General features: G+C 43.6%; 1 protein-coding gene across 1 annotated transcript in view; it reads left to right on the forward strand.

Moving 5' to 3' along the window:
* Positions 1–22,183, forward strand: part of IFI27L2 (interferon alpha inducible protein 27 like 2) — a 38,125-nt gene that overhangs the window by 9,942 nt on the left and 6,000 nt on the right. Inside the window, exon 2 of the mRNA XM_021941520.2 lies at positions 1,462–1,630. Coding sequence (XP_021797212.1) covers positions 1,462–1,630 — 169 coding nt within the window. The remainder of the gene's footprint in view (positions 1–1,461; positions 1,631–22,183) is intronic.

Genomic DNA, 22,183 nt, shown 5'->3' on the forward strand with positions numbered 1-22,183 from the left:
TAGAACTTAGGCAGAGGAGGAGGAGGCAGTGCTCACAGCTGGGGCACTCATACCGGAGTTCCAGCTCCATTTAATCTGTTGCCATGACAATCACAGCTTCACCAACCTCTGTAGGGTAAAATGACTTCCTTCAACATCCAAATGCTCTGGATGTCTGTGGTCATTTTACCAAAGGCACTAGGAGATGGCAGGGATACACACCTCTCTCATCCCGACCCTATCATCATTTCAGTTCTCATCTCGGGATATACTGAGGGCTTCTGGACAACAAGGACTTGGCTGAATTTTGCTTCAAAGCCCCAGCACCTAACACAGTGCCTGGCATACAGTAGGCAGATGACAAATGCTGGTTGAATGAATAAATGCAGTGCAAATCTGCTTTTCTTAATCAACAATGCACTTCATTTAGTAGAGGGATGAAATAGAATTAGGACTCCAGGCATCTGTTACTTGATTTCTTCCCCACTTACCTTTTTTGAGAGAACTGCATTTCAGCCCCTGTAAATGGCATTCAGTCCCCTTGGCATTAGTACTAGATCCCCCTAGGAAAGCCCAGGGCACGCAGATACAGCCCACCAGACCCTCAAACTTTTGAAGTACTGTTTCCTCAGCATATTTGTTCGTACAAGCTCTTCTGAACCTTACTGGTTATTGATATATCAAATTTCGTATGCAACAAGAATCAATATTCCCCTTGCAGGGCCCTGCTTCCTCTGAACATGAATTCTTCATGTCTCATCACTTCCCATCTCCTTCTCTCCAGCAAAAAATGGAATTGATGAAACTCAAATCTACTCAGAATTGCAGCTGATTAACCAATCTCATATAAGAAAAGAAGATTAGGCCAGGCTCGATGGCTCACACCTGTTATCCCAGCACTTTAGGAGGCTGAGGCAGGCGGATCACTTGAAGTCAGGAGTTCGAGACCACCCTGCCCAACATAGTGAAGCCCTGTCTCTACTAAGAATACAAAAATTAGCCGGATGTGGTGGTGTGCACCTGTAATCACAGCTACTGGGGAGGCTGAGGCACTAGAATCACTTGAACCCAAGAGGTGGAGGTTGCAGCCAGCCGAGATCATGCCACTGCTCTCCAGCCTGAGCAACAGAGTGAAACTATGTCTCAAAAAAAAAAAAAAAAAAAAAAAAGATAAAAGATTAAAACTCTTGACTCAGGAGCTTTTTTGAACAAAATTATCTGAGGGATTAATATATCTGTGTTGTCTACAATTAGTAGCTTGAGCTTTGGTTAATGAGGCCTGTGATTAAGAAGTAACATTTGTTTATTCATTAACCAAGTATTTATTGAGTACTTCCTATGGCCAGGCAGGGCCAGCTGCATAGGTAAATGACCTGGGCAGTTGTACCGGGTCCAGAGCTCAGAGGGGCCCTGAACTTGGTTTCCTGTTGTGGCCATCTTGAAATTCTCAACAATTTTATCTTTGAACTTGTGTTTTGCAAGTAAAGCCCTATGGGACGCTGAAGCATGTCTGTGAGCTGAGGAGGGAAGTAGAAGGCGTGTCCACCTTTCCTCGCTGCCAGTTACACAGAGTGTTCACCATCCTCCGTGAACGTGGATTTCTGGGGACCCACAGGCATGGGAGTTCAGAGAAGCTCAAAGTGAGTCCAAGGTAAGTGTGTTCTGGCCAGAGCCCGAAATTTCTATTCAAACTGGGAGACTTGCTTCAAACACAGAAAGAAGGCAATGGTATTCTAACCCACACCATGGCAAGATGCCCCATCACATCCTTCCTTACTGGTGCTGCTTCCCTGCATTGGCCAACCACACCCACTAAAGATGATGCTTAGAAGGAAAGGGGACAGAAGGGTCCCAGAGCTTGTATTCCTTTCAGTCCTCCCTACTCCCCTCAAGAGGAAGGCAAAGAGTGCTGATGAAATGTGCACATATCAAGAAGTGAAAGGAAAACAGATTCGCTTGTTTTTGGCAGCATTTCAAACAGTGTCCTGGTAAGAATAAAATGCATAGGCACATGCAAACTACAAAATTCTGTGGTTGCATAAACAAGTTTAATGCACTCATGTTTACATTTAAAAATGGCATTGTATAACATAAAGACGAATGCTGAAATTCATGTTAATAAGTTTTTAATTTTTCTTTACTTACAACATTAAATAATATATAAAATATACAAGATAAACTGAGAGAGAAAGACACCAGGGAAGATAGGAAAATGCTTTCTATTTTAGTTTCTCTAATGATATATATATATACACACACACACATATTTTTGCTTTTTGAGCAAGGAACCTCACATTTTTATCTTGCACTGGGCCCCACAAATTATGTAGCCAACCCTGGGGTCGCAAGTTGGAAACACATGCTTATCTCCAAAAAGCTAATTTCTTCTTTCTTTCATTATTCTGAAAAATGTTTCAATCCTCACAGAGCAAGCAAATAAACAGTTTTAAAGGAAATGAAAAGGAGTAAATAACTGACTTTCATAGAGTTGATGAGGATCAAATGAGTTAGTACAAGTCAAATGTTGAGGACAGCATTTGCAGCATAGAAAGTGTTATCCTAAGGATGTCTTGGTCCATCTGTGTTGCTATAAAGGAATACCTGAGGCTGGGTGATTTATAAAGGAAAGAGGTCTATTTGGCTCACAGTTCTGAAGGCTGTACAAGAAGCATGGCACGTGCATCTGCTTTTGGTGAGGGCCTCAGGCTGTTCCCACTCATGGCAGAAGGAAAAAGGGAGCCCATGTGTGCAGAGATCACATGAGAGGAAGCAAGAGAGAGAGGAAAGATGCCAGGCTCTTTTGAACGACCAGCTTTGACAGGAACTAATACAGTAATAACTCGTTACCACATGCATGGCACCAAGTCGTTTGTGAGTGACCTACCCCCTGATCAAATACCTCCCATTAGGCCCCACCTCCAACATTGTGGATCAAATTTCAATATGAGTTTTGGAGGAGACAAACAGCCAAACTATAGCAAAGGGTTTGCTAATATTATTGTTCATTCCAAGGAAGAGAAAACTTCCCTCATCCATTGGTTTCTGAGGATGGGGTTCTCGGTTTCTTAGGCCAGTACAATATTTTGTTTTGTTTTGGAATTTGAATTTCAAAACTATGAAGGGGAACAGCGCTGCCCAGTTGCCTCCAGCCTTACTACTCCTGGTTGGGGTATAACCTGGCCATGCCACCCACTTGTTTATTGCAGCTTCATTCATCAGTTTCTTCAACAAGCAGAGTGGAAGGCTGTTTTTAGTTCCTGTCCTGCATGCTCTGCTCTGTTGCATAAAGGAAATGACCCCTTTATTCAACCCCAATGCAAACCCTGTTTCGATCTAGCAAAAATATTTCTAAAGCTTTGTTCTACTCACTTAGCACCATGCTTGGAACTAAGAGAGAACAAAAGGCATCTAAATGAGGTACAGCCCTTGCCTAGATGAGCTTATGATGTAAGACAAGAAACAACATGCACAAACTGTTAAGTATAGCTGCATATAATGCAAATATATGTGGCTTAAAACCAAAACTGATTGTAGTTACTCAGAAATTACTTCTAAGGGTCAGGGCAGGAGTGGGAGGGGAGGAGAAATTGTGTGATATAACTTAAATCCATGGATAAATTAAATCTTAATACCCATTAACTCCTTTCCCTTATAAAAGATAGGAAGGGCAGGGAATCGCACCTAAGGTAACTGTTTGCTGTTCAAGGAGGTTGCATGAATGAATCTTTGGCCATGAAGATATTCCCTGAGTCGTCAGGAGGCAGAGAAAAAAGTCTTTCCCTGTGAGGGAAAGAAGATGCCCAAAACACAAGGAAGGCGTCAGAGTGGAAAGAATTAAGGATGGTGGCTGGGTGCAGTGGCTCACATCTATAATCCCAGCACTTTAGAAGGCCGAGGCAGGCAGATCACTTGAAGTCAAGAGTTCGAGACCAGCCTGGCCAACATGGTGAACCCTACTTCTACTAAAAATACAAAAAATAATCCCATTGAAAAGTGGGCTAAGAACATGAATAGACAATTCCCAAAAGAAGATTTACAAATGGCCAAGAAACATATTTTAAAAAGCTCAACATCACTAATGATCAGGGAAATGCAAATCAAAACCAAAATGTGATATCACCTTGCTCCTGCAAGAATGGCCATAATCACAAAATCAAAAAACAGTAGATGTTGGCATGGACGCGATGAGCAGGGAACACTTCTACACTGCTGGTGAGAATGTAAACTAGTACAGCCACTATGGAAAACAGTGTGGAGATTCCTTAAAGAACTAAAAGTAGAACTACCATTTGATCCAGCAATCCCAGAGGAAAAGAAATCACTATATGAAAAAGATACTTGCACATGCATGTGTGTAGCAGCAATTGCAAAATCGTGGAACCAACCCAATGCCCATCAATTGATGAGTGGATAAAGAAACTGTAGTATATATATACAATGGAATACTACTCAGCCATAAAAAGGAATGAATTAATGGCATTCGCAGCAACCTGGATGAAATTGGAGACTGTTATTCTAAGTGAAGTGACTCAGGAATGGAAAACCAAGCATCATATGTTCTCACTGATATGTGGGAGCTAAGCTAGGAGTACGCAAAGGCATAAGAATGGTACAATGGACTTTGGAAACTTGGGAGGAGGAGTGTGAGGGGTGCAAGGGATAAAAGATTACAAAAAAGGTTCAGTGTGTACTGCTCAGGTGATAGGTGCACCAAAATCTCACATCACTAAAGAACTTATGTAACCAAACACCACCTGTACCCCCATAACCTATGGGGAAACATTTTAAAAAATGAAAAATATTTATAGATGTCAAAAATGTAAATAAAAATAAATTAGCCAGGCATAGTGATGCACACCTGCAGTCCTAGCTATTCAGGAAGCTGGAGAATCTCTTAAACCCAAGAGGCAGAGTTTGCAGTGAGCCGAGACTGTGCCATGGCACTCCAGCCTGGGTGACAGAGCAAGACTCTGTTTTTTAAAAAAAAAAAAAGAGATAGACTTAAGGATGGTGATGTCTAATATTCAATATGAAGTTATTTGCATTGCTGAGTGGTAAAGGCCCCTCTTTTGCCAGTAAATCTTCAAGACAATTGGCCCTAGAGACAAAGACACTGTGTCCCATGAGTGGGGCTTCTTCATTGTGAAGAATCACTTTCTCATTTTTACTTCTCCCAGAGTGTCTGGCACTTGGCAAGAAATTGATGACTATTTATTATAAGAGAGATTTTTTAAAAGGAGAAATATTTAATGAATAGACGATTAGAAAGTGAATGATGGTTGACTACCACAAATTTCTCTAACCTCACATCTGGGTACAACTGGAAAGACAGGATGCACACAAGGAGGGCGCTGCCCCAGGATGTGGCTTGGAGCAAGAGGTGGCGCAGGGCTTCTGTTCCTTTATATTTGGAGGCCAGCTTATAAATAGATGCCGTGGCCCCAGAAACTCAAAATGCCTCAGAAGTCAGCCTATGTCAGAACGGCTCACCTTCAGGATGAAACTGAGTGAGCCAATGTACAAATGCTTCTACACAATTTCTCAGCAGGACTATGCAGAGATCGTTAAAGCCATGCCCTGGGATAGTGTTTGTCTTGGCAAACAGAGCTATCGGCAGTCCGCTGCCACCTGTTTCACCACAATACCCGCTGATGCTCCTTCCTGACTCACACTGGCTCAGTTTCATAAGAGGGGGCAGCTCTGTTTCTCTCCCTGTGTCACCACAATAATTATTGAGAACAATAATTTGAACAATGAGAACTTATAATTCTCTAGTAACATGCAAAAGTAGTGTCATTTACAGAAAAAAAAAATCTGAATATTGGGTAACAGAAACCACATGTTCTGCTTCAGTTTTCATGGCAAGTTTAAACCTTGGTGTGAATGGCATTAGAGCCATTCATTCATACATTCATTCATTAATTCAGCACATACTAATAAGGCACCAGTGACCCAGCAGGCAGAGTGCACAGCGGAGACTAGTCTAGCTTTATTCCCTCCTACATCTTGATCCGGAGAGAAAGTCTGCCAGAACAGTGACCATCTGACGCTGAAGTTTGGGAGAGTGATAACATACATCACAGACACCCAAGAACACCCTTGCTACCATCTTTTAGGAGTCACACTCTGATGGTTTAAGTCTCAAACCAGAAACCTCCTACAAATACCATAGACATGACAGAGTGGGTGGATTTCAGGCTTAATCCTAGTCCTGCCCCTCACTAGCTGTGTGACCTTGGACGTGTTCTTCTCCTCTCTGAGCCTCTACCGCAGGAGATAAAATGGAAATAGAGCATGTTCACTAAGATCACTGAAGCAACAGAAAATAGGAGGGATTGATGAATTTAGAAACTAAGACAGATCTTAAGAATAGCTATTCTATGCTACTCCAGGAAAATTGTTCTAACTAACTCAAAGAATATATTAATGGCAAGTATAAGCAGATAATATTAGTTCCTCTTAAAATTAGCTCTAGAACCATGAAACAGTTTCAGGAATACTACAGCCTTTCAAAGTCTTTGTTAGATAACTACATTGCAATAGACCCTGGAGAACTCAATGCATGCACAAAATGTCCATCCACATTCAACAGTAACTGCAGCTCTTTATAACACATGAACCTGGACACAAACAAGACCTACTTAACACAGTTTCCAGTTTGTTGCTAAGTAACCACTACTGCCTGGTATGAGTGTGTGAGCGCTCTGTTTCTTGTGTCAACTCATTATGCCAACATAATAGGGTGAACTTAACATGGAGAATGGAATGTGAGATTTCATTTTTCATCACCTATACAGTTAGTCTATTATTGTTCAGTCATCTAAAGAGTGTTTTCTAGAACAAGGTGAAAGAACAGAGAGGGCAAAGAAGAACTGAGAGCATATAGGAGGGAGGAGGTAAATATGATTCTTCATGTGGCAATACACAGAGGTCCACCAATGACCACACTTAAACCAGGTGGCAGTCTATCATCTTTGTCTTTTTCCTTGTCAAATACTGTGTTGTCACCTGGTCGAGTATGAGCCACTAAGACTTGGTGCCATAATATACATTGACCAGTAGAGTGAGGGGCAATATTTACACAGTGACTGTCACAGTCATCCTAAGCCACTCCCCACTCCCAGCCCAAGGAGCACCAAGGCCATTGGGATTATGGTGGCATTCTCCTCCCTGCGGAGTGAGAAGGTAAGAGGTGATTGGCATTTCCTCCTAGTAGCTCTGACCCACTGTCCAGCTGGTCCAGACAGCTGGGCATCCATGCACCTGTTGCTGGCTGTAGTTTCCCAGAGTCCTGCAACTACCCTGGAGTCCAGAAACACTCTAGGTGGCTTCTTTCTGAGCTGCTGAAGAATGTTTTGTGAATCACTTTCTCTTAGGAAAGCAAATGGTCACAATGAGATACCATCTCACACCAGTTAGAATGGCGATCATTAAAAAGTCAGGAAACAAATGCTGGAGAGGATGTGGAGAAATAGGAATGCTTTTACACTGTTGGTGGGAGTATAAATTAGTTCAACCATTATGGAAGACAGTGTGGCGATTCCCCAAGGATCTAGAACTAGAAATACCATTTGACCCAGCAATCCCATTACTGGACATATACCCAAAGGATTATAAATCATTCTACTATAAAGACATATGCACGCATATGTTTACTGCAGCACTGTTCACCATAGCAAAGACTTGGAACCAACCCAAATGCCCATCAATGATAGACTGGCTAAAGAAAATGTGGCACATATACACCATGGAATACTATGCAGCCATAAAAAGGAAAAGTTCATGTCCTTTGCAGGCACGTGGATGAAGCTGGAAACCATCATTCTCAGCAAAGTAATACAGGAACAGGAAACCAAACACCACATGTTCTCACTCATAAGTTGGAGTTGAACAATGAGAACACATGGACACAGGGAGGGGAACATCACACACTGGAGCCTGTTGGGGGGTGAGGGGCTAAGGGAGGGATAGCATTAGGAGAAATACCCAATGTAGGTGACAGGTTGATGGGTACAACAAACCACCATGGCACATGTATACCTATGTAACAAACCTGCACGTTCTGCACACGTATCCCAGAACTTAAAGTATAATTAAAAAAAAAAAAAAAAAAAAAAAAACCATCAGATCTCATGAGAACTCACTTGCTATCATGAGAACAGCATGGAGGAAACCACCCCCATGATCCAATCACCTCCCACCAGGTCCCTCCGTCAACACTTGGGGATTGTGGGATTACAACTCAAGATGAGATTTGGATGGAGACAGCCAAACCATATCACCCATCTTTCTGCACACGGTCTGTTCCAGTCTTCTACACTTTTCTGTGTTTTATGTCTCCTTTTTAAATGTGGAGGGGAATATAGTATAATAGAAAGCTCACTGCCTTTGGAATTGAGTCCCAGCTTTGCCAACTATTAGCTGTGTGACCTTGGACAAGTTACTTAATCTCTCTGGGCCTCAGTTTCCTCATCTGTAAAAAAGAAATAATGCCTACCTTGCAAAATTACGATGATTACTAGAGGTAATGGGCATAAATGCAGTGGCACGCAGGGAGCCACCCTTGGTGCTAATGAGCAATAAGTCCTCTTCTGCTGGCCTGGCCTTCTCTAAGGTCATAATTACAGACAGCCGGCTGGCTGCAGCAGTTGCAGAATGGCACTGACTTCCTTCTTACCCCAATCCTGTCTGAACATGCAAACCCCTCCTACCTACTTTGCACAGTTGCTCCATTCTAGCACACGCAAAATGCTACCTACTCGCCATTGTTGGTTCATGAGATGAATGGTCACTTTAATCCAGGGATATTGTTTGCTGGGCCTTTCAAGTAAGTGTTTCCTCTTCAAGCCACTTCCTCCATGGGGCCCAGTTCAAAACCACCTCCCCTCGGGAAGCCGTTCCTCATCTTTTCAATCAGAAGTTCTCTGGGCCAGGCATGGCGCATTGCCCCTGTGATGTCAGCACCTGGGGAGTCCGAGGCAGGAGGATCACTTGAGCCCAGGAGTTCAAGACCAGCCTGGGCAACATAGTGAGACCCTGTCTTTAAAAACAAAAAAATAGAAAAGATTAGCCAGGCATGGTGGTATGCACTTGTAGTCCCAGCAACTCAGGAGACTGAGGTGAGAGGATCACTTGAGCCCAGGAGCTTGAGGCTGTAGTGAGCTGTGATTGCACTACTGGACTTTAGCCTGGATGACAGTGAGACCCTAGCTCATAAAAAAAGGTTCCCTGGAATGCTTCCGAATCCACCTCACTCTATGTGTCCTTTGCCTGTGGCCCTGAGAGAATTAGTTGAGTTATCCTATGAAAAGGCCTTAGAATAATTCCTGGCACAGAGCCAGCCCTGTGGACATGTTGGCCATTATTATCCTCTATCCTTGTCCTCCCTTGCCCACTGTGTTGGATGCCACCACAGGTCCCTCCCACTTCACTCTGTGCCATCTCTGTCCACAGGGGTTGACCTCCAGGAACTGCATCAGGAGGCCCCCTGGCCTCTAACTTCCTATCGGCTTCAGCTAAGGAGGAAGGAGGGACACTGAGAGCGGATGGATAGGAGGAGGGAGGAGCATGTTGTCAGTGTACTGTGTTTTTCCAGTGCCTTCTCTGTGGGCTGCTGAGGGCCTGAAGCTCCCTCCTCACAGCTCTCTCCCTCTCCAAATCCTGATGTGACCAGCTCCACCCCCTTCCTCCCCCAGGCTCCCTGATGTTGCCAGCCCCAAAGTATTCACTGCCTTTGTGGTTCCCCCACACCTGTCCTCGCCTGTGTAAATGTTCCCTTCATTAAATTCTCCTGAAATGTCCCAGATTGACTCTGCCATCTGTTTCTTGCCAAGACCCTAATTGAGACACCTACTTTCTAAATATTAAACCTAACCATGTTTCGGGCTTTTTTTTGTCAAATGTCATAGGTTGTTCAGGTTCCTTGAGGCTCCTCTGGATGTATTTTTAACAAGACTATTTTAAATATACATATATATATACACACACACACACACACACACACACACTTTTTTTTTTTTTTTTTTTTTTTTTTTTGAGACAGAGCCTTGCTCTGTCACCCAGGCTGGAGTGCAGTGGTGCAGTCTTGGCTCACTGGCTTGCTGCAACCTTCGCCTCCTGGGTTCAAGTGAGTCTCCTGCCTCAGCCTTCTGAGTAGCTGGGATTATAGGTGCCTGCCACCATGCCCAACTAATTTTTGTATTTTTGGTAGAGTCGGGGTTTCACCATGTTGGTCAGGCTGGTCTCAAACTCCTGACCTCGTGATCTGCCCACCTCAGCCTCCCAAAGTGCTGGGATTACAGGCATGAGCCACCGTGCCTGGCCATAAATATGTATTTTTAAGATTATTATTAAGTGTGAATTTTCCCAAGATTTGGAGTGTTCTTCAAGAGTGAGAAATTAGCCTTATTGCCATGCAGTGCCCTAAAACCCTGGGCCCTGGATGAGAGGTAGCTGGTAAGATGCTGTGGAGGCCATACTATGAAGGCAAGAGCCTTCACAGAAGAAGCATATGCCCCTGTGGCTGAGCCTTCAGGGAGGGGCACCTTCTGTCCCTCCTCAGAGCCACAGTGCTCCTCAGAGAATGAAGGATCCGCCCTTGTTAGTGGCACTGAGCAACAGAGTGCATGGGACCAGTTGGTCTCCATGTTGTTCTGGACAGAGTGGGGTGTGTTGGAGAAAGTCCTATGATGACTGACAGCCAGTCCCAAACCTTGACAATGGCAGCTCCAAGCCATACCTAACTTGATTTTAAAAATAAATGCGACATTTCTTTAACTTCATTGTTGCAGTGTAGACTGATAATTGTTGCCCCTTCCTATTCTAAGGAGGAGGCTAGAGACAGACAATGGCTGTCCAGAATAAAGACCCAATTTCCCAGCATCCTTTGCAGTTTGATGGGAGCAGAATTTCCAGGGCCTACCCTCTTCTTCCTGTCCCCACTGGAATGCAGGCATAAGTGCAGAGCCAACTCAAACCTGCAGGTGGAGGCAATACACTGGGGGTAGAAGGTATATGTGCCCCCAAAATGGCACAGAGAAGGGCCAAGTAAGAATAAACTACTGCGTTTTTTAAGCTACTGTTATTTAGGGTCCCCTGAGAGAGATAGCTATGAGGCAAATATTACATGTGAAAAATATGAAGTATTTTTATATATGTAGAAAGTCACAAAAAAACCCAGAAAACCAACCAACTTTCCCCAAACTAATAAATAAGTTTTACAAGGTCATAGCATGCAAGGTCAATACATAAAAATCCATTGTATTTCTATACACTATCAATATACAGATGGAAACAAAAATTTAAAATAATACTATTCACAATAGCTTCAAAAACTGAAATACTTAGGTATAAATCTAAAGAAAAAAAAAAGTAACAGATCTCTAAGCTGAAAACCACAAAATGATGATTAAAGAAATCAAAGATTTAAGGAAATACAGGGACCACCATTTTCATAGATTAGAAGACTCAACACAGTAAAGACTCCAATTTTCTCTAAATTAATCCATAGATTTAATATAGTACCAAAGTCCTAGCAGGATTCTTTTTGAGATATAGACAAACTATTTATAAAGTGTGTATGGAAGAGCAAAGGCATGAGAAGAGCTAATAACATTTTGAAAAAGAACTAAAGTTGTAGGAACCACACAGGGTAATTTTACAACTTACTGTAAAGCTATAGTAATGAAGTCAGTATGGGATCAGCAAAGGGATAGACACACAGATCTATGGAAAAGAATGCAGATACAGAAATAGACCCACACAGATAAGGCTTATTTGTTTTTTACAAAGTTGCAAAAGCAATTAAATGGAAAAAACATAGTCTTTACACCCAGTTGTGTACATGCAGCAGATCCTCAAATAACGTTGTTTCCTTTAACATTGCTTTGTTATAACACTGATAGAAAAAAAATGGACTTCCAGCTGGGGCCACCGTAGAGTTTGCACATTCTCCTCATGTCTGCTTGGGTTTTCTCCAGGTACTCATTTCCTCCCACATCCCAAAGATGTGCACATTAGGTGAATTGGTGTGTCTATATTGTCCCCATGCCGATGTGTGTGTGTGTGTGTGTGTGTGTGTCTGTGTGTGAGTGCGCCCCACGACAGAATGGCATCCTGTCCAAGGTGGGTCCCTGCTTAGCACCCTGAGCGGCTGGGATAGGCTCCAGCCAACCACCACCCTGCATTAAAATAATTCTGCTTATTTTTATTAATCGTTCTTAAAGGTACACGTAACTCACACTTACTTCCATGTTTAATGTTAGAAGTGTTTTGGTCTTTATTTAGAAGCTTGATGTTTTGATGATGAGATGTATGCCATAGGAATTTAATTCTTCTTCATATCAATTAGCTTATGGTAAAATTGGTATCACTATACGCTGTTTTGCTATTTCACTTAAAGCCGCAGTTTCCAAGAACCTATCAACACTATTGAGGACTTACTATACAATCGAACATTCATAGGCAGAAAAGGGAACCTAAACCTCATTCCTTACACAAAACACAAAGTCTATCTAAATTTATCTTGTACAATTACATAACAGTTAGAAGAAAAGGCCAGAGAACATCTACATGACCTTGAATTTAGCAATAAGTTCTCAGACATGGCACCAAAAGCACTATCCATAAAATTAAAACTTGATAAATTGGATTTTATCAAAATTAAGAACTTTTGCTCATGAAAGACACTGTTAAGAGAAGGTTAAGGACCAGGCACAGTGGCTCACATCCGTAATCCCACCACTTTGGGAGACCTAGGCAAAAGGAAAGCTCGAGGCCAGGAGTTTGAGACCAACCTGGGCAACATAGTCAGACCCTGTCTCTACAAATAAAAAATAATAAAAATCATCCAGGTATGTTGGTGCGTACCTGTAGTCCCAACTTCTTGGGAGACTGAAGCAGGAGGATTCCTTGAGCCCAGGAGCTTCAGGCTGCAGTGAGTTATTATCATGCCACTGCAGCCTGAGCGAGGATGTTGGGCCAGCTTTAGACTGGGAAGAAATATCTGAAATATTTGAAATATATGCATCTGGCCAGGCGCAGTGGCTCACGCCTGTAACCCCAGCACTTTGGGAGGCCAAGGAGGGTGGATCACCTGAGGTCAGGTGTTCGAGACCAGCCTGGCCAACATGGTAAAACCCCGTCTCTACTAAAAATACAAAAATTAGCTGGGTGTGATGGTGCATGCCTATAGTCGCAGCTACTCAGGAGGCTGAGCCAGGAGAATTGCTTCAACTCGGGAGGCAGAGGTTGCAGTGAGCCAAGATCACATCATTGCACTCCAGCCTGGGCAACAGAGGGAGAATCCATCTAAAAAAAAAAAAAAAAAGAAAGAAAGAAAAGAAAATCATGCATCTGACAAAAGATTTATATTTGAAAAGTTCAACAATAAGAAAATGAATATTCCAATTTATAGATAGCCAATGCCTGGCATAGGACCTGACTTGTGGAGAGAGGCATCAAATCAGTTTTGTCGACAGAGAAAATGAGAACCCAGGGAGAGAATGACCTGTGAACGTAGCTCATCCTCCTCATTTGATTGACAAGCATTTATTGAGAGGTGGAGACAAATAGTGCAAGGCAGATTGACATGCAGATTGCAATGCTCTTTCCTTGGGTCAAATCGAATAGTGGCCCAAGAAAAGAGCCCTGCACAGGGTGACAACCTGTAGGAACGTGTCTTTTCTGATGTCTTTCCATGTGCACCCCTTGAATGAGCCTTTCTCTCCAAGACTCTCCAGTGTGCTGCCCTCCTGCCATCTGTTTCAAATCCAGAGCCCCTCTGCCCTGCTTAAGAAAAATCAGTCAAGAGCTGGTCCAGGAGAAGGCTCAGAGCTGAAGCCAGGTGATGAACTTGAGACTACAGTTCAGAAGCCCATACCCTGGCCCCGACACTGCCCATAATAAATACGTGGCCTCAGTCAGATATCCCCGTCTATGGGCCTCTGCTTCCCTAGTTGTCAGCAAAGGAGAGGGATATTCAGACTCTCAGCTGCACCCTTCCACCCTGGACATTCTCAGATTCACCAGAGCGAACACTGTCGCTCATTAACTGGACCCCATTTCATTCTTCTTTTCGTACCCAAGACCTCAACCCCCGAGCATGTTAGTCCTTTGTCAAATGCCAGCAAGCTTAAACACAGATGAAAGCACGTGTTCTTACTGACTGGAAACCTAGAGGTTAAACGCTTGGCCTCAATGTCCCTGCTATCTTGAATTCTCCGGGTGCCCTTGGCACAGCCCACAGTTCACCGACAAGTTCATCATCATCTCCAACTTTGTAGACCTTCTGGCAGATTGCAGCAGCCTCTATTATTTCAATGTATAATTTACATGGCCCATTTTCACTGCCAAGGACAGCCCACAAAGCACACTTGATCCTGCACAAGAAAACAGCGAGCTTTGCCCTCTGGGATGTGTGTGCTTCCCACCTACGGACACACGCAACTTTTCCAAAGTCTTTTGCTTTACTGGGGCACCTCATTAGGGCAGGAACAATGGGACCTCAGAATAATAGGACAGTCACCACAATTTCAAGGCTGCTCTCAGAGGCAGGTATGTGGGTGACATTCAACACATATGGTGGTTTCCAGCCACCGGAAGGCCATGCTGGCAGGCTGGAGGCCCTTTGCATCTTTACGGGAGAGCAGCATGACGCCCCAGGCAAGAGGTTCCTTATCTGAAGCGGGGGCTCCATTTCCCTGATGCTGCCTGCTACCCAGGGAAACGCACATATGTCACAGCAACTTTCTGGACTTCAGTCTCCTCTCCCCTCCACCCAGGGCATTAGCTCCTGCCCTGACAGCCTTGCTAGATTACGGCAAAGACCAAGACAAATAAAAAATATATGAGGGTTTTTTTGGTTTTTGTATTTGGAAAACGCTCTGCACTTGCTATGTAAAGTTTGGCCCATGGACCAGCAGTCAGCATCACTTGAGAGCTTGCCGGCAATGCAGAATCTCAGGCCCCACCCCAGACCTACTAGATCCGAATCTGCATTTTAACAAGACCCCACGTGATTTGCATGAGAAGTACTGCAATACGCTAACAGAAATGTGGTATGGGGGAAGAATGTGTTGTCTGGATCCTGGAGCTCTGAGTTCAAATTCAGCTCAGCCACAAAGTCCTTCCTGGCCTTGGGAGGTGGCCAGGGCCTCCGTTCCCTCAGTAGTAGAAGTGTCACTCTGCTGTGGTAGGAGAATGTGGGATGGAGAAGAGAAGGGGCAGAGGGCAACGGGCTGAGCGGCAGGGAGCCCCTTCCCAGTGGCGTGAAGGGAATGGGTCAGATAGGACAATGGAGAAGATCAGGGAGCGATCAGCACCTCCCCCTGCCCGCCCTGCTCACCCCCACCCCAACCCTTCCTCACTCACCAAAGCTTGGCATGGACCCTCAAGTCAGCTGTGGGCCAAAGGCAGCTGAGAAGCGGACAGTCCTGCTTGGCAGATATCCAAAGTGGCACCAGGAGGCCTGGAGGGTCTTCAGCCTGCCCCAGGCTGCAGAGTATCCGCTGTAGACCCAGCACTGAGATCAGTAGGTGGATTGGGGAAGCCTGGAGTAGCTCCATCCTCCAGGTTGCAAAGGGAGCAGCTGAGGGGATCCTGTAGACTGTCTCGGAGGCATCGTCTGCACATTTAACCAGTGGTATTCTCATTACGCTGGCTTTTCTATTAAGCAAGCTTCTTGATATAACTCAAAGGTGAGGGCACTTGACCTGTGTTTCAGAATTTCCCTGCAATGCTGGGAAATGGACTGCATCGCACTTGACAAGACTCCATTCAAGTAATTACCCAGAGAGAGATATGGTAATTGCAAGGAGGTAAGTGCTCCATTTTGTGGGCTTAAAAATGCCAACTTTATGGGGCTGTGGTGAGCATTAAATGTGATATCGTGTGGCCCGCTCTTAGCACAGGTTTGCAATTAGCCTTTTCCCCACAGTCTTGCAGATGAATCGAAAGCTCTGCTCTGGCCCAGAAGCCCCTTCCTTGGCCTCCACCAGCAGCTGAACTCTAATGGCTCTGCTAATCGATGTTTCAAGTCCACAGTGATGGAGCCGTGAGCCCTGATCCTAAAACCTGGACTCAGGGCTGGGGGTGTGCTTTTCAGAAAAATCTCTTCTATTGTTTTCAAGAAACACAAGCAACTTGGCCCTATGTGCTCTCTTAGCTGAACCCAATCCCTTGAGGAAATCAAGTTAAAGTAGTCCCTTCTGATGGTAGTTTTAAATGCTCCCATGTGTGCATTCAAAACCTAGAGAATAGGCTGGGCGCAGTGGCTCACGCCTGTAATCCCAGCACTTTGGGAGGCTGAGGCGGGCAGATCATGAGGTCAGGAGATCGAGACCAGCCTGGCCAACATAGTGAAACCCCGTCTCTACTAAAAAAAAAAAAAAATACAAAAATTAGCTGGGCGTGGTGACGCATGCCTGTAATCCCGGCTACTTGGGAGGCTGAGGCAGGAGAATTGCTTGAACACGGGAGGCAGAAGTTGCAGTGAGCCGAGATCGCACCACTGCACTCCAGCCCAGGTGACAGTGTGAGACTCCGAAAAAACAACAACAACAACAAAAAATAACTACAGAATATACAAATCAACATGTGAAATAAACTGCAGGAGGACTTACTGAGTGAAGACTGAGAGGAGGATCCCCCCAAAAATATATCCCTTGGGAAAGAGTCCCTTCCTACTTGCGCACTTACAAAGTATTTCGTTCTCTGGGGTGGCCTCTCACGTTTTTGGTAACAGAGGACTGTGAGACTCCCTCAATCCGTGCTGGTTTCAGATGCACGTTGGGGTCACCTGGCAGAACTGGTAGGAGGGAGTTTCATCGTTATTCCTGGGAGTATAGCCTCAGTGTGCAAGGGCTGGACAGCAGGGAACAAGACTTGACGACTTTTAAAGCATCAAGATGAGGGCTTACGCAGCGAGATCATAAACACTTGAACAGGAGCTATCCTAATGTTGCATAAATAAGGCCTTGGGGCTTGGGATTAATTTTCCAGCGACAGCATCTTTTATAGATTCCAAAAGTGGAAAAATGAAAATGGGGCATCATGGAATATTCTGGATCACCTTCTACCCAGCATCTACGCTATTTCACACAATTCTCATGGAAAAGCTCCTGGCGCAGTCTTCAGTAACTCAGGTTTGGGTTTCAACAGTGATTGATGTGTAGAAAATGTAAATAAGTATTTGCATTTTGAACAAATGAATGAACTTCATTTTGATGCAGGCTCTATGAACCCCACTGTGGGGCCCTGAGATGACATCCCACAGACCATTGGGTGCTCTACCTTACTGTCAGGGATGGCAGGGAACAGACCAAGGGAAACAGTGCAAAGGAGAGGAACGTGGGTCATTTAGGGGGACACAGGCCTGGCACCTGTGGCCATCAAAATGAAAGATTGATGCTGGGTTGGGACGACAGCCCTTCTTTCCAAGGACTGGAGCCCAGTTCTGGCGGCCTGAGGGCTGGACCTCTCCGAGGCTGGGTTAGCCATGGTGCCGTTGTTGTGGTGGATGTTGATGTTGTCTTAATGTAAGACTGTCCAGAGACTTCTCTTTAAAACCAGAAGATCTGTGCCTATGGGACCCCCATCCCACAGCACCTCAAATCCCTCCCTTCCTTTACGCAGGACAGGAAGTTGTGTAACTCCCGGGTTGCCTGAGACCTCCTTAGTCTCTGCTGCTTTGTCGTGGCATTTGGACTGTAGCTTTTCTTACAATAAAATACTATTAATACTCATGTCCGTATCAAAAGTGAGACAATGAAATGGGAAAGAGGATTTATACTGTGAACTTGAGGAAAGGTCCTGGTTGTTTAATACACAGACACTGGGGCAGGTTCCTGAGCTGTATTTTGCTACCTGGATGTGAGCCCCAGGCCTCAGCCCACTGCAGGCCTCCCCTCCCTCATTGGTTCCAACATTCACTGTCCTTCTTCCTCCACTTCACTCCACAGTCTTCACAGCACCTAACATGGTATGTGCTTAACTGTTTGTTTAAGGTTCATCTCCCTTCCATGAGAGCAAAGATTTCATTTTTCTCACTGTTCTTTCCCTGGGTTCTTTAGCAGCATAGCATGTAGAAAATGTGAATAAATAGTTGGTGGGTGAATAAATGAAGGAGTGAATGAATGAGTAGCATTAGAAGCAGCCACCAAAAATGGATTCCTTAAGACTCTGGGTAACTTCAGGTATAATGAGGCATAAGGAGCATCTCAGGACCCAAAAGTTGGAGGCAGCCAGACCTCAGGAGGGTCTAGAAATGAGAACACAGAAAGGATTCTCTCTGTCTCTCACTCTGGCTTCTTCCTGGAAACGCGGTCCATTTCTCTTTCTCAGCAGATCAGCTTGTTTTCTTACTCAGCCCACGTGGAGGACAGAAGATGGCTGCCCCATGATTACTCTGTTCTTTCTTATAAATCCAGCTATCCAGTTAGTGCCTCGATATCTCCGTCTCTTTCCAAATGTGCCTATCATCTTTGGTCCTATCCATGTGGCCAGGAAAGTGAGGTCGTGTTCACGAACGTGGTTTCCAAGGAGCCCGCCAGGCAAGAGCTGGAGAGACATCTAAACGCACTGCAAAATCTCTTCCAATGGGACATTTCCCGGTAGAAACGTTTGCTCCAAGATAGGGAGCTGCCCTTTCAGCCCTTTCGGTCTGAGGTTCAGGACAAGCCTGCTCCAGTCCTGAAAACAAAGCTCCATTCCAGCCAACCCAGGCGCTGTGGGCCCATTAGCCAGCCCACTAGCAACTGAGCTTGCAGTTTGAGATATTGCCACGAGAGGGCACTCCAAAAGCAAGAAGCGCATTCTCTCAAGGTCCAGTCCTCAGAATGCAACTCAACTGCAGTGGGCCCAGCTAGGTTGGCTGCAGGAAGTCTGCAAGGCTGGCAGAGACAGAGAGAACAGGGACCCACGATCCCAGAACTCTTGGCCTGCTGCCCAGGCCTTGCCATATCTCATGAAGAATGGCACATCCCAGACAAACCCAGTTTCTGTATTTTAAGCTGGAAAGTTGGCTCAGAACCCCAGTGGAATTTTCAGAGGGATATAGGGAGACTTGACTAGAGGCCAGCCTAAGGACTACATTAAATGCAGTCAAAATGGGGAGAAACTCGAAAAGCTCTGTACCGTAAACATGAATAGGGTTAGTGTTAGGAAACCAGGGGCTTTGATTTTTTTAACTTTGCATATTGATGTTTTCTAAATAGTCTAATGAACATGTATTGTGTGTATAATTCCCTTGCTAATGTACCTTTTTGGTTATTTTCAGTTAAGGGCTTTTATGAACAAAGCTGCTTTGAACATTGTGTACAAGTCTTTGTGTGGACATGTTTTCATTGCTCTTGTGTAAATGCCAAGCAGGGGAATTAATGGATAGGAATATCTTTAACTTTGTAAGAACAGCCAACCGTTTTCCAAAGTGGTAGTACCATTTTAAACTCCCAACAGGAATATGTGATTTTCTCCAAGTCCTTGCCAACACTTGGTGCAGTGAGCCTTTTAAATTTTAGCCATTCTAGAGGGTGTGAAGTGGTGCTCCATGGTGGCTTCATTTTACATTTCCCAAATGACGAAAGACGTTGAGTCTTTTTTGTGTGCTTAATGTCTACTCATATATTTTGCTTTGTGAAGCATTTGTTCAAACCTTTTGCCCGTTGTTAAATTGGGTCAGTTTGTCTTTTTCATATTGTGCTATAGGTGTTCTTTATAAATCCTTTATCAAATATATGCATGGTATGAAGTAAAGGTGGAGGTTCATTGTTTTCCATTTGGATTATATAATTTCCTGTGTGTACTATAACAAATTACCATAAACTTGGTAGTTTAAAACAACAGAAATCTATTATCTCACAGTTCCAGAGACCAGAAGTCTGAAATCAGTATCACTGGACCACATTTAAGGTGTCGGCAGGATTTGTGCTGTCTCTGGAGCTCTAGAGAAGAATCTGTTTCCTGCCTCTTCTAGCATCTGGTGGCTGCCAGCAATCCCTGGCTTATGGCTGCATCACTACAATCTCAGCCCACGTGGTCACATCATCTTCTTCTTCTTCATGTGTCAAATATTCCTCTGCTTCTTTCTTATAATGATACTTGTGATTGAATTTAGGTTCCATACAGATTATCCAGGATATCTCACAGTCTCAAGATCCTTAACTTAATAACATCTGCAAAGACTCTTTTGCATAAAAGGTAATAATATGGTTTGGCTGTGTCCCCACCCAAATCTCATCTTGAATAGTAGCTCCCATGACCCCCACACGTCACGGGAGGCACCCAGCACGAGGTAATTGAATCATGGGGGGGGTGTTTTCCCATGCTATTCTCATGACAGTGAGTAAGTTTCATGAGATCTGATAGTTTTATAAAGAGCAGTTCCCCTGCACATGCTCTCTTGACTGCTGCCATGTAAGACATGCTTTTGCTCCCTCCTTCACCTTCTGCCATGACTGTGAGGCCTCCCCAGCCATATGGAACTATGAGTCTATTAAACTTCTTTTTCTTTATAAATTACCCAGTCTCAGGTATGACTTTATTTGCACGATAAGAACAGACTAATACAAGTAACATTCACAGGTTCCAGGGATTAGGACCTGATATCTTTGGGCTAATTATTTAGCCTGCCACATGGATCTTCAGTAATTCCAGGATCAACTGAAACAATTACCATCCCTACTGAATTACCTTAGTACTTTTGTTGAAACTCAGTTGACCATATATGTTTGGGTTTACTTATGGGATTTCTATTCTGTCCCACCTATCTCTCTGCCTATCCTCACACCAACATCACACTGTCTTTATTATGTAGCTTTATACGGTCTTAAAATTAAGTACTTACTCCAGTGTTAATCTTCCAACTTTATCTTTTCATTTAAAAAAAAAAAAAAACAGAAAAAACTATATTCTATGTCCTTTGCATTTCCATACGTATTTTAGAAACATCATGTCAATTTCACACAAAAAATTAAATTAAAGCCTGCTGGAATTTCTATTGGGATTGCTTTGACTCTATAGACCAGTTTGTGATGTATTAACAACTTAATACATCTTAAAATTCAGTCTCCCAACCCATGAATGTAATTTATCTTTTTGGGGGGGATCCACTTGAATTTCTCTCAGCAATATTTTGTAGTTTCTATCTCTATGTCCTGCATGTGTTTTCATAATTTATTCCTAAATATTTCAGTTTGGATGCTATTGTGTCACGTGAAAACAGTTGGATGCTATTGATGTTTCATTTGAACTTGTGTGGCTGATATTTATAAATGCAATTGATATTTGCAATGTTGTTAAATTCACTTAGGTCTAGCAGTTGTTTGTAGATTCCTTAGTACTTTCTACATAAACAACAATGTTGTACATGAATAAAGAAAGTTTTACATCTTTCTGCTTCCAATCTAAGTTAGAATGCATTCAATACAGCAGCACTAAGCATGATATTTGTTGTTTTTTTTTAATAGAAAACTTTAGAAGGTTGAAGAAGTTCCCTTTATTCCTAAATTGCTCAGAATTTTTAATCAAAGCATGTATTGACGTGCACATACAATATTTTTTCCTTATTCTGTACATGTGGTAAATTAATTGATTTTTAAATGTTGAACTCACCTTATATTAACTTCATGAGGTCATGACGTAAGTCTCTTTTATATATTTGTAGATTTGATTTGCTAGTATTTTGTTCAGGATATTTGCATGTGTGTTTGCAAGGGATATTTTTCTGTAGTTCTTTTTTAATGCCTTTGTCAGGCTTTGGTATCAAGGTGACACTGATATATTTTGAATATCAATTATTTGTCAGTTATGTGTATGGTAAGTATTTTCTCCCACTATGTGGCATGACTTTTTATTCTTGTCATCGTGCCTTTTGTTGAGCAGAGATTCTTAATTTTATTGTGCTCAGATAAATAATAACGTTTTCCTTTAGGTTTAAGTGCTTTATTTGTGTTTGCTTGAGGCTTACAGTCTTTATTTGCATATTCCAGGAAGTCAGGAGAGGTCCAGTTGGCTTAGGGTGTGTTAGAAGGCAGCTAGTGTCCGGGCGCAGTGGCTCACGCCTGTAATCCCAACATTTTGGGAAGCCGAAGCGGGCCGATCACTTGAGGTTAGGAGTTTGAGACCAGCCTGGCCAACATGGTAAAACCTCGTCTCTAGTAAATATATAAAAATTAGCTGAGCATGGTGGTGCACACCTATAATCCCAGCT

This window comes from Papio anubis, chromosome 7 (genome assembly GCF_008728515.1).
Source record: "Papio anubis isolate 15944 chromosome 7, Panubis1.0, whole genome shotgun sequence".
Lineage (NCBI taxonomy): Eukaryota > Metazoa > Chordata > Mammalia > Primates > Cercopithecidae > Papio > Papio anubis.